Source organism: Rhinoraja longicauda, chromosome 2 (assembly GCF_053455715.1).
Source record: "Rhinoraja longicauda isolate Sanriku21f chromosome 2, sRhiLon1.1, whole genome shotgun sequence".
Classification (NCBI taxonomy): domain Eukaryota; kingdom Metazoa; phylum Chordata; class Chondrichthyes; order Rajiformes; family Arhynchobatidae; genus Rhinoraja; species Rhinoraja longicauda.
Window position 1 is genome coordinate 74,000,891 of NC_135954.1, and position 13,512 is coordinate 74,014,402.

The window sequence follows — 13,512 nt, forward strand, 5'->3', positions numbered from 1 at the left end:
GAGACCTTGATAATAAGTTTGGATAAACAAATATCATGCCTTCTTTGGAAATTATTAAGTAAAGTATTCTGTCCAGTAGCTGTGTAAGCAGTAATTAAGTTGGTAGAACTTAAGTTGGTGGAGAATCAGAGGCCAAGATATTCAGATTTGATTGAAAACCTGCACTAAATGATTCTCCATACGTGACCCACACCAGTTTATTCCAGAGCCACTGACACAAAGAGTGATCTATTTTGCAGTAAAATCACTGACAGAATGATTAAGTTGCTGGACTTGTAATTTAAGGATTATAGTTCATATCCAGCCCTGGCATTTAGTGAGTGTAAATTCAAGTAATGAAGTAGAAGATAAAAAACATTATAATGACATTGAATCAATTTAATCGTTATAAAACTCATCTGATTCACCAATGAGGGAAAGTAATGTGGGTAATCATCAGTAAACTTCAATACATTCAAAACTCCGCTGCCCGTCTGCTCACCCACACCCCGATCCGTGACCATATCACCCCCGTCCTTTACAAACTCCACTGGCTCCCCATCCCCCAGAGAATCCAGTACAAAATCCTCCTCATGACCTACAAAGCCCTCCATAACCTGGCCCCATCCTACCTGACCGACCTCCTCCACAGGCACACTCCCACCTGCACCCTCCGCTCTGCTACTGCCAATCTCCTATCCCCCCACATCCGGACCAAACTCAGATCCTGGGGGGACAGGGCTTTCTCCATCACTGCTCCCACCCTATGGAACTCACTACCTCAAACCGTCAGAGACTCCTCCACACTCACCACATTCAAAACATCACTGAAGTCTCACCTATTCAGTACTGCCTTCAACCACTGAAGGTCACCCCACCTTCTGTCTCCTTTCTCTGTTCGTTTACTTGCGGCATGGTAACGCAGCGGTAGAGTTGCTGCTTTACAGCGAATGCAGCGCCGGAGACTCAGGTTCGATCCTGACTATGGGTGCTGCACTGTAAGGAGTTTGTACGTTCTCCCCGTGACCTGCGTGGGTTTTCTCCGAGATCTTCAGTTTCCTCCCACACTCCAAAGACGTACAGGTATGTAGGTTAATTGGCTGGGTAAATGTAAAAATTGTCCCTAGTGGGTGTAGGATAGTGTTAATGTACGGGGATCGCTGGGCGGCACGGACTTGGAGGGCCGAAAAGGCCTGTTTCCGGCTGTATATATATGATATGATATGATATTTATCTATTTATTCACTTCCCTATGTTCTCTAAATCCCTGTAAAGCGTCTTTGAGTATATGAAAAGCGCTATATAAATGTAATGTATTATTATTATTAAAGTGAACCTTTACCCAGTCTGGCTATATGTGATTCCACATTCACTGGTGTAATTGGCTGTGAATTGCTCTCTGAAAAATCCTGAGATGCAACTCAGAACAGGAGGCAGACAGCTTTGACAACAGCATCCATAACCTGTGAGCAAATGCTAAAAAAATTGCAGACCTAAGCGATGCTTGATTTTCTAGCTTTGAAATCACTCTGGGTGCCATCGTGCTTGGGGATCCAAATCTACGATGTTCTATCTGGTGGATATCCTGAGAGAGCCTAGCGTAAATTGATGAATGATGCAAAGGCAGACAAGGGAACAGGCCAGCTTGGGTTTCAAGACACAGACATAGTCTATCGAAAATACATAGTTTATCAATTTCACTCCATCGATGCTTCCTGACCTGATGGGTTCCTCCATTTACATTTTGATTTTGTCCTCAAGATTCCAGCATCTTCAGCCTCTAGTGACAGTGAATGTAATTTAAATAGAATATACAAACATGAATATAATGACCATGAATCTATTGACCATTGACAGCATCGACGCTGCCTGATGCATCTGAAAAGCAACCAACATAATCAAAGACTTGTCCCATCCCAGTCACTCCTTGTCAGTGCAGCTGGAAAAAGCCTTTTTTTTTTAGAAAAGGCTTTGTTTTTGCTGTTCTCTTGTGTAAGAATCTTATTTTTGTAACCAATGAATTAGGTTCTTGGAATCCATAAAGAGAACATTGCAACATTGGTCTGGATGGCCAAAAAAATATTTCAACAATTACAATCGACTGCCCTTTGTTCCCAGTGGAGAGAGTATTAGCACATTTGGTAGCTACTATTACTCTTCATTCTTATAAATATCAAATATAACTTGAACAGAAGAAAACAAAATATCGTCCTGATGATTTAATGCTGCAATGTGACAATGGCTCAAGGAGATTTAAAATGTCAAAAGTAATATGTAATTTATACCAAAGTAAGGTGTTAGAAAAGGGTGCTGCTTGGATTCTCTTTCTAGGAAAGAGAATATAAGACAAAGCTCCCACTCTTGGCCGACAGCAATGATTCAGGCAAGGATAAGGTCAGCCTTTCACTATTGCCAGTAATTAGTTTTATATGCAGGTAAATTTTAAATGCTGAATTACTATTATTGTATTCCTTTCTGCCTTAAGAATTGTAGTAATTAATGACAAAAGTCAGCTGCATTTAACAAACCATACACCAATGTTTTGTGGATTAGGACAATGTTTAATTAATCATCTAGTACAGCTGAAATAATCAATCCTGTGTTAACATAGAAACTGAACAATTAATTATTCTCAAATATTTGCTTCCCTTGGTTACCATTTTTCGTGTTGCGTTGATCTGTTTGTCAGGGATTCACTTCGAGCATTGGTTATTTATGCCACTACCTCTTTTGCTGATGTCTAATTATCATTTAAAAACTTTTTAAAGTGCAACCATAGGAACTTTTGTAATGTTACTAGACGGGTGTGCACCCGGTAGGTGTAAATCTCTGCTGCGGGCGGTCCTGCGGACACGACTGAGGGAGGGGGGGATAAAGCGGGGTTGAGGAGGGATGGAGTGGGTGAGGGGGAGGAGGGGTTGAGGGGGGATGGAGTGGGTGAGTGGGGGGGAGGGGAGGATAAGGGGGGTTCAGGGGAGATTGAGTCAGTGAGTGGGGGATAAGGAGGGTTGAGGGAGGATGGAGTTGGGGAGTGGGTGAGTGGGGGGGGGGAGGGGTGGAGGAGAGGGTGCTGAACCAATGCAGGAGAGGTTTGGGACCAGAACCGTTGGGTGGAAAGCTCTCCTTCGGGCCCAGCAACCCTACTGATCTGTGGACCCGTTGCCTGGTGGGGAGTGTCCCCCAAGGCTATGCCTTGCCCAGCAATCCTACCAATCTGTGCACTGTTGGCAGGTGGGGTGCGTCCGCCGAGCCATGGGTGGGAGCCGGTGGTTGGTGGGGAGCGTCCCCCGGGGCCGTGGGCAGGACACGGTGGTGGGTGGGGAGTGTCCCCGCGGCCCTGCCGGGCCCAACAACCCTACCGATTTGTGGACCCGTTGGCGGCGAATGCCACTTCCCTGCCCCATGCGTGCAGTGCTGAACAGCGGCGAGTGGCGGGGAACTATGGCGACGGCCATCTTGTTGGACCCTCTGCCGCCACCTCTGGTGCCGCGCTGCACCACGGGAGGAAAGACAGGCGCAAGGCATGCCGGGATGGGTGCCGGTCCTCCTACTGGTCCTCCTGGGGGGAGGGGGGGGGGACGGGCGGAGCACATTTGTTAAAGTTAGCCCCCCTCATTGGCCGCAACTCCCTGCCCCCCCCCCTCCCTCATTGGCCGTCACTCGGGCGGATCCCATTGTGACATCACACGCTGAACATGGCAAGCAATCGGTTTAATAAGGTGAGTTTTAAACTTAAAAATGTCTGTAACTTAAAAAATATAATAATTTGAATGAAACTTGTGTTAAACACTCCCCAGGACAATGGTGATTAAGGTGGTGCTAAAATATTGTGGGTTGTGTACCATTTTGTTGTGGATGAGAAGGGCATAACTAAACAACGGGACACAGAAATAATAGACACAGACATACGGAACAAATAAGATGAGAGTTTTAGTAATATACTAGACAAAGTAAACCAGTCGGGCCCAAACGTCTCCTGCATTGGTGCAGCACCCTGTCCTCCCCCACCCCCCCCCCCCCTCTCCTCAACCCTCCTCCCCTCTCCCTTGTCCCGTACTCCCCCCTTCCCCCTCCCTCCTCCCCTCCTTTTAAACTTGAAAATGTGAATAACACCGATTTCAATAAAACTACTTGCATTATCACTAAAGTGACAATGGTAAGTAAGGTGGGCCTACAATTGTCGCGCTATCGTGTACCGCTTACAAGATAACAAACGAGAGTTTTAGTATATAGATATACTAGACCAAGTGGACCCGTTGGGTACAAACCTCTCCTGCATGGTGCAGCACCCCTTCCTCCCGCCTCCCCTTCATCACTCCCTCCCCTCCCCTCTCCCCTCTCCCCCCCACCCATCCCCTTCACCCCTTCCCCCATCCCTCCCCCCCTCCCCCGACCCCCTCCCCATCCCCCAACCCCCTCTCCCCCCCGACCACTCCCCCCATATACCCCTCCCTCCCCTCCCCTTTCCCTCCCTCCCCCCTCTCCCCTTGGTCCGACCGTGGCCCGTTGCCAGGCGGGGATCGCACCCGTGGCGGTGTGCAGGCAAGGGGAGACAGGGAAAAGGCACTGACCTCGGCCCCGTTTCTCCTGTGGGCCTGGCATGGAGCCGAAGCGTCTCCTGCAGCTTGGCTGCGATCTGCGGTGAGCGGCGGGGAATGGCGGTGACGGCATGGACCCATTGCCAGGCGGGGAGTGTCTCCCGGTGTCCGTGGGTGAGCGAGAGTGGACAGAGAGAAGGCACTGACCTCGGCCCCATTTCTCCTGCGAGCTGGGTGTGGAGCGAAAGCCTCTCCGGCTGCTTGGCTGCGATCGGCGGGGAGTGGCAGGGACGGCCATCTTGTGGATCCTCTGCCGCGTGCTGCACCATGGGAGGAAGGTCAGGCACGGGGCACGCCGGGACGGGCGCCGGTCGTCCCACTAACAAAAGTTTATTCAGACCACGGGGGAATGGTGAGTCAGGTGGACCTAAAATTGTCGCGCTGCCGTGTATCGTTTTGGCTGTGTAGAGGGCACGGTACACACATAAACCATATACACACAAACAAACTGAGAGTTTTAGTAATATACTAGACCAAGGGGACCCGTTGGGCCCAAACCTCTCCTGCAATGGTGCAGCACCCTCTTCTCCCCCACTCCCCCCTCCTCTCTCCCTCCCTCCCCTCCCCACTCCCCTCCCCTTCACCCCTCCCTCCACCCCCTCCCCCCTTACCCTCAACCTCCCCCTCCCCCCAATCCCCCAATCGTAATCCATCTCCCCCCACATGACTACCACCAGCACTCATTGTCCTGCCCCGCCTCCCACATCACCCACCCACTACCATTCCAAAGACCAATTTCCATAGCTACATCTCTTCGGCTCTACAGAGAATAAATAGAAAATAAACTGAGATTATGTACCATGTTTTATATTAATGTATTAACATGCTTAAAAGAGAGAAAAGTATCTGTATCTTTTCACCTTTTAGATTTCCTCGGCTCCATAGCAGTTGATCAATTGATAGAGTAGCCAATGTCATTATTATATCACGTGACTACCAATTTGGTGGCAGATAGTCCAAATGAGCCCTGACTTTCTCTCATTTAGCAAGTCCGCAGAATCTGTGCCTTGAGTGACCATGATGGATGGGTCCATTGGTTCTAAGCATCATGAGCCAAGACATTCTCCACACCTATCATGGTATTCACAACACCCATGAAGCCTGAATGGATCCAGGATAGTTTGATTGGAGCCTCACCCATCATCTAAATAGTAATTTATTTGATCACCAGGGCATAGTGGCTGCAGTCTGTACAATCTACAAAAAGTACACAAAACTTACTTGCCTAGATTACTCTGACATCACCTCCGTAGCCAGTGAATTTTGCCACCTAGAAAGACAAGGTCAGACAGTGCATGGGAAAACCACCACTACCAGGTTTGCATCCAGACGCATCATTGTGACTTGGAAATATATTGCATTTCCTTCATTGTCAATGGTTCTAATTCCTGGAACTTGGTCACCAACAGCACTGTGCGGGTACCTTCACCAAAAAGACTATAGCAGTTCAAGGCAGCTTCCTAGCATCACTTCGAAGGTAAGGAGGGATCGGCAATACATTCTGGCCCTGCCAGCGATGCCTAGATTCCAAAAAATACTAAATAATGTCACTTGTCACTAGATCCACCTACATAACAAATTCATGCTTAATAACCTGCATTATCAAGTTTCCATAAAGCATCTCTGCTACAATCTTTTATTTCACTTCCATTAAATATTAAGGTCTGTCTCGATAGAGATATTGTCCGAAATATTGACATACACATTTTGCTTCCACAGATGCTGCTTAACTCGTTGAGTTCTTCCAGCATTCTGTTTTTTTTTGTTCCAGATTTCAGCATCAGCACTCTTTGTCTTTAAGTTTAGATTTGTTTGACATCATTCTTATATTTGTAAACAGATCACACAACTTCCAGTTTGTATTAATAACTTAATGCACGGTTTAGGAAGAATTGATTTCCCCTTTGATTACATCTTGTTATCTTGAGGCATTAGATCTTCAATGATAGCAACTGACCTTGATGCCAGCACACTGAACACAAATGAGCCAATCTTGGATTTATTACATTGAGGAGTTTTCAATAAAGCAGTTGATAACCATAATTAACCAAGCACCAGCAAGTTAGTTTAACCACTATTAAATTGCTGCACGAATCTAAGATTGTGAAAACATAACAGAAGCATGTAATTGGCTAATATGTTTATTCACATTAAACGCAAAGCACACTTCAAAAGAAAATTAATTGGTTGCAACATACTTTTAAAACATCCTGAATAAATGACAAATGCTATATTATTATACTGGGACTGCAACTCTTTGGGGATTCAGCTTATCTTGTCCATTGACTTCAACAATAGACAGCAAGACTCCCTAGAAAGATGACGTGTGGACCTTGTTCTTTCTGACTTTCCCTGTAAGCTGTAAAATCTCTGTCCATCTATTATGAGACACTGTGATGGCTTGGAGTTCATCCTTGGAGGCAAGAACAGTTCATTAAGCCAAAGGAGTCCCAGTTTCACGTTATAGCAAATAGGTAACATGATTTTCAAGCAATGCTGTGTACAGATTGAAATCCTGCTACCTATTTGCTATAATGGAAAAACTTTTTCAGTCAGAAAGTTGTGAATTTGTGGAATTCTCTGCCTCAGAAGGCTGTGGAGGCCAATTCTCTGAATGCATTCAAGAGAGAGCAGGATAGAGCCCTTAAGGATAGCGGAGTCAGGGGGTACGGGGAGAAGGCAGGAACCAGGTACTGATTGAGAATGATCAGCCATAATCACATTGAATGGCGGTGCTGGCTCAAAGGGCCGAATGGCCTACTCCTGCACCTATTGTCTATTGTCTATAATATGAAACCTTTCGGAGCACAGTGGTGAACACCAGCATAGTCATCATGATGTGATCCCTGTGTCTGTATGACTCAGGCAGTACTTTTTAGAGGACTTTATTCCTTGACACTTGTGTTACCTCTTACAAAATCTGTAGTATAAATTGAGTGTGCATATATTTTTAGGAACTGTGCACATCATGTGATATAATTTTGATATACAGCAAAACTCCGATAATCTGGCATCCAAATTGAAAATCCCGATGGTTTAGCATCCGGTTGACACGTTAGTCTGGAATGAGAGCCAGAGTTCCAGTGTGCAAGTAGAGTGTGTGGCCAGGGTCAGGGTTCAGACCATGGGCTGGCTGTGTGGCCACAGTGGGAGTTGGAGTCTGAAGCACCAGGGCTCAGGAACATGAGGAGCTTGTTGCCAGGGCTAAGATCCAGAGTGCTTGCATATTTCTCACTCCCTTTAAAGTCTCTGGGTTCACAGGAACAAATGTTATTCGACTGCATAACGTATAAACAAAGTTGAAATCTGTGGTGGGGGATATACTGTAAGACAAATGGCAAACGTAGACAAATAGACTGTCTCCATTAGTCTATCTAGTGGGGGAAGATAACCCACTCTTACTACAACCCGAGGATAAAAGGAATGCCATTGGATCTGAACCATTATAATCTAATGTAATACACACTCTGAAATGCAGTACCAAATAAAACGCTTACCCTTGTTGTAAAAAGAAAACCTCTTTATTACTAATACTAAAAGAGACATGAGTTATTTTCAATTGTTTTTTTCATCAATCTCTCTGTGGGTAGATGTTGTCACAGCACATTGTTACAGACTGTTGTTTACTTCCTTATGCAGGCCTGTATCTGCACCCTAGTTCATATAGGGAGAAATATGTTATGGATGTTTGTGTCATTTCAGTTTATCACATATAACAGGATTCCATGACAAATGATACCTATTAGGATTGGTTATATGCAGGTGCCTATTATAAGAATAAATTAGAATAAAAATGTGATTTTCTGGCCAGGTGTAATTACAAACAGAACTACTTCTCCCTCTGCCACTGCTATAAAATCAGCTCATTCTTTTATCTTGCAGGAGCCAGATCACTGTCATTCATTGTATATGGATTATAAAAAGAACATTTAATACTTCTTTTGCTTACTTTAAGATATATCAGCCGGTATGTTTCATAATTTAGAGTGCAATCTCCCATCGTCTCTTGATGTCTCATGTCATTTTTTTTTTTAATTGTCAGTAGCTTGCATGTGCTTTTGTTCTATGTTCCTTTTACCTTTTGTTTCTGATGATCGCTAACACTGTCTAAAAAGTTCTTTCAATAAGGGCACCTGTTATCAGCCACTCAACGTGTGTAAGTCATTTTGATTTGAACTACTCTCATGGCATTCTTGGTTAAAACTGTGAACATGAATAGTCACAGAAGGTGGTGCCCATTATTGAAAGTTGTTCTGTATTTTCACCAATACAGAGGATGACAGTTAAGAAATGAGCCTGATTGCATGGTTCATTTTTTCTCCTTTGTAGAGCCAAGCCGGGGCACACTACAAAGGCACTAAACATGCCAAGAAGCTCAAAGCACTGGAAGCCATGAAAAATAAGCAGAAAACTGTTGCTGCCAAGGACAGCGTAAAGGCCACCTTCACTTCCATCACAACCACTACCATCACTGCCAGCTCTGACAAAGCAGGTTAAGAGACACCTTTGTTCTTTTTCATTTGTGTGCCTTTTGTCTGTTGTTGCTTAGGCCTGGCAAAAAATATATGCATTAATATTACAAAAGGTCACTATAAAATGGAATGTCCTCTCCATTATTTTCCATATATTTTCTTTATATATTTCTTTCACTTTGCTCAGTTTCTCGTAGTTTTCAATGGTGTGAGGTAGATTCCTGATGATGGTACCGGAGTCTCAGACTATATTTCATGTACCTACTTATACCCCAAACTCCTGAATAAATGATACTTTATTCAGCATATTTAGTGGGGACAAACTTTTGATTAGTTGCATGCAATTGTCATAAGATTTCCCAATGTGGTCGGCCTGCTGTTTTTAAATAGTGTTTTATTTTTGGCTGCAGCCAGTTATCAAATTGTGCAATTGAGTCCCAGGTGAGTAAGTTTAGCATCTATTCATATGTGAACTGGCATGAGCTTGGTTATACAAGCAAAGTTTCATGTAGATATTAATCCAACTCTAGGCCTTGTATTGAACAATATCTGATACCAGATACACAGCTAGGAGCTGTTAGTCATAGGAGGGTATTACCACAAAGCTGGATGTTTAATGTCAGAATGATTCTGCCTGTTCTTTGAATTCCCAGTAATAGTTTTAAGATTCATTGTATTAATTCCAAAATATTGCAGTATCAATAATAACACAGGTTATTTTTATTTCCTGAAACATATAACAAAAGAACAGTTTTAAATAAAACTAAAGTTTGGAGCAAAACACAGTTTGAATACATTATTTAAAATCTAGTGCCCAAAGAGAGTTTGCAATGTTAGAATGTGAAAACTTAAAGTTGGCTAATATTGTTATTAAAAATAATGTAAAAAGTATTTATGAAATGTTAAATATACAAATAAAGAGGTCCCTATGTTACAAATGACCTGTCCTAAGGAAATCTGACTTTGGACAAGTTCTCCCATATATTTTTAAAGCATTTTCAAGCTATTATAATGATAAAATGTTTCATGGTATTCATTAATAATGAGACAGTATGTATTGCATTTGTTTAGTTATGAAAAGTGTTTGGGTGATAATTAAATTGAATGAAAGAATTATATCAAGTGTATGTAGAGTGATACAATATGGTTACTATTGCAAACGGACGTTTCTGTCATATGGAGAAATCAGCTTATGGATAGTTCACAGGAACAGGACCCTCATGTAATCTGTTACAATTGTAAACAGTAATTGTTTGGCTTATATTTATCGCAAATGGCATAAAGGCACATTGAAATGTATAATGTTTTATATGCTAAATTTTCATTTATGTAAATATAACACATTCTCAATTCTTCAAATTGCCTGATAATGGCCACGCAAGTTAAATTCTTCTTTACAGGCCAATGCTTAACTCACTGGAGTTCCTCGCATCAAGAAAACCGCATATGAGGAGAAGATAAGCCAAAAGTACTATTAACTTTCCCAAGTACATGCACAAACCCCTCAGTTACCATTAAAAAACGAAGCAAAAGATGGGAATGATTTCAATAGTAATCCAATTAGACAATAGGGGAGGGAGTGGGAACTCAAAATACACTAATGAAAAGATGACACTTATCAAAAGATTCACACTTATGAATAAGCATATCAGTCCGCCACATTACTTGCCCCTCCCCTTCACCCCCTCCCTCTCTACCTCCCCCTCCCCCTCTCTCTCCCCCTCGCTCTCGCTCCCTCCCTCTCCCTCCCTCCCCATCCCCCTCCCCCTCCCTCCCTCTCCCTCTCCCTCCCTCTCCCCCTCCCTCTCCCCCTCCCCCTCCCCCTCTCTCTCCCCCTCCCTCTCGCTCCCTCCCTCTCCCTCTCCCTCCCTCCCCATCCCCCTCCCCCTCTCTCTCTCTCTCTCTCTCTCTCTCTCTCTCTCTCTCTCTCTCTCTCTCTCTCTCTCTCTCTCTCTCTCTCTCTCTCTCTCTCTCTCTCTCTCTCTCTCGCTCTCTCTCTCCACCCCCCTCTTTCTCTTTCTCCCTCCCCTTCTCCCTCGCTCTCTTTTTCTCTCTTCATCCCTCCCTCTCTCTCCCCCCCCCCACCCTCTCTCTCTGTGTCTCTCGGTCTCGCTCTCTTTCTGTCTTCATCCCTCCCTCTCTCTCTCACCCTCCCCCTCTCTCTCCCTCTTCGTCTCCCTCTCTCCCTCTCTCCCTCTCCCCCCCCCCCCCCCCCCCTAGTTGCTGAGTCAGGTCAATTACAGCATGCTTCATGAGCATTAACACCGGGAGGCCAGCTAGACTATTAGTGACAATGTATAAGAAGGTGGAGTCCAGATCATTTTAAATGATTTGCTGGTGACTAATCCAGACAGCTGCTATGTTGCAAGCTAAAATTAATCATTATGTAATACGCAGAATATTACATAATAACATAGCCTCAGACTCTCGACATCATATCACTTTACTCTTAAGCATATCATGAAAGTAATCTTGACATTTTTTACCATGTTGGAAACTAGAGAATGAGCATTAATAGTCCGAATCTTGCTGGCAAATACTGGTATTTTGAACGCTGAACTGTCAGCATTTATCCCCAATAAGTCCAGTAGTTTATCACCTAGATACATTTTAAACTCCCAAAACTCCTCACAGGCTCAACTGGTGAAATACTGATTATGCTTGGACAATGACCTCAACCCTTTTCCTTCAAGTCTTTTCGTTGTCAATATTATTTTTAAATAATTTAAGCAGTTGAAGCATTTTCAATTGTTTTTTTCCGTGTTTCTCAATATCAGACACATTCAGAAGCATCCAATGTCCTTGACCACTTTTAAAGGAGGGAGTAAAACTTTGCCATCCGTTCAGGTTTTCTCAGCTAAGTGTGGAAGGACCAGCAGATGCTGATTTACACTGGAGGGGGACAAAATGCCGGAGTAGCTCAACGGCAAAGGCAGCATCTGCGGAGAGAAGAAATGGGTGACGTTTCGGGATAAGACCCTTCTTCAGACGGTTTTCTCAACTGATTGGTTTTGTTCTGTCCTGGCCAAGAGGTGGCTGTTAATTTAAAATGCATTCATTGTTCTGGTCCAGGCATTGCTGGCAGTTCAACATTTATTGCCCATCCCTAATTGCCTTTAAGAAGACGACGAAGAGCAACCTCTTGAACTCGTCAGGTCCTAGTTAGCTTAAGAGTTGCCAGAGCTTTGAACAAGTGTCTGTTAGCTTGACAAACATTTGGTACTGGTTTATTATTGTCATGATTCAGTGAAAATCATTGTTTGCATGTTTTTCAGTCAAATCATTTTATACACAAGTCCAATCAAGCTATTATACAAGAGATAGCACAGAGGAAAAAGTACCAGAGTGCAGAATATAGTATTACAGCGTTTTAGTGTTACAGTTACAGAGAAAGTGTAGATAAAACAAAGTGCAAGGATTGCAAAGCAGTAGGTTAGAAGATTGGGTCTACATTCTCAGCTTATGAGAAGACTACTCATTAGTCTGATAACATCAGAGAAGAAGCTGTTCCTGAATATGGTTGTATGTGCCTTCAAATGAACTGGCACATTTTCCAGACTATTAGTTGCTATTCCTCTTATTATCCAACCACACGTTTAATTCACTTTGTTGATGTAATATAGTAATTTTTCTGGGAAGAGGCACTAGTGAGTTTAAAGGGAGCATAGGGAATAGGATACCAGAGAATTTTAAAATGTATGTGGTGAACAGAACCTGTTGAGTTTCAAGTGAGCGTGGAAACAGAGTCACAGTGAGGTTTAAGAGAGCATCAGAAACAGTACCAGATGAATTCAAGTGAGCGTAGGAATCTGGGCCTCAGTCTATTAAAAGGAGTGTTGGAATCAGGGCCTTGGTTTGTTTAAAGGGAGCACAGGCCCAAGTTAAAGGGAATACAGTAACTGGGGCCACAGTGTGTTAAATAGAGTGTGACATCAGCACCAAGTGATCCAGATGCTGAACCACCATGATTACTGAGCATGTGTAGAAAGGAACTGCAGATGCTGGTTTGCACCAAAAAAGCATATATACCATATTTTAATTTCTCATGTTTCAAATATTTTACTGTATTAATAACTATTGTACATATTACTACATATCTTTTTGCCTTAGTTTATTTTCTAAATTTAGTTCATTTAATTCTATTTTTCTCTGAATCCAACATCCATTCTTGGGCTATCCCTTTCACATTTGTTTTTTTCAGTTTCCTTTTGCAGGCTTGGTCTCTAAATATCCTTTGATTCATATTTTATTTCCTTGCAAAATAAATCATCTTTACTTTTAATCTTTTCTTTATCTCTTGAAAAGCCTTGTATAATTTCAGATCTTTTCAATAAATTCATATCCCATTATTGTTTATTTTTATTGCCTTGTTTTAGGCTTAATACGGTGTATTTCTGGGTCTTCAAAATCAGTGTATCTTATCATGGTTTCATTGCATGATGTCCTAAATCATTTTCCTTTCA

The 13,512-nt window shown here is 43.2% G+C and overlaps 1 protein-coding gene across 7 annotated transcripts in view; it reads left to right on the forward strand.

The window, feature by feature from the left end:
- The window catches only part of LOC144605749 (zinc finger protein 385D-like), a 435,063-nt gene that overhangs the window by 365,253 nt on the left and 56,298 nt on the right, over window positions 1-13,512 (forward strand). For all 7 annotated transcript variants that reach the window (XM_078421277.1, XM_078421325.1, XM_078421269.1 and 4 more), the window contains one exon: window positions 8,907-9,069. In XM_078421277.1, coding sequence (XP_078277403.1) covers window positions 8,907-9,069 — 163 coding nt within the window. The remainder of the gene's footprint in view (window positions 1-8,906; window positions 9,070-13,512) is intronic.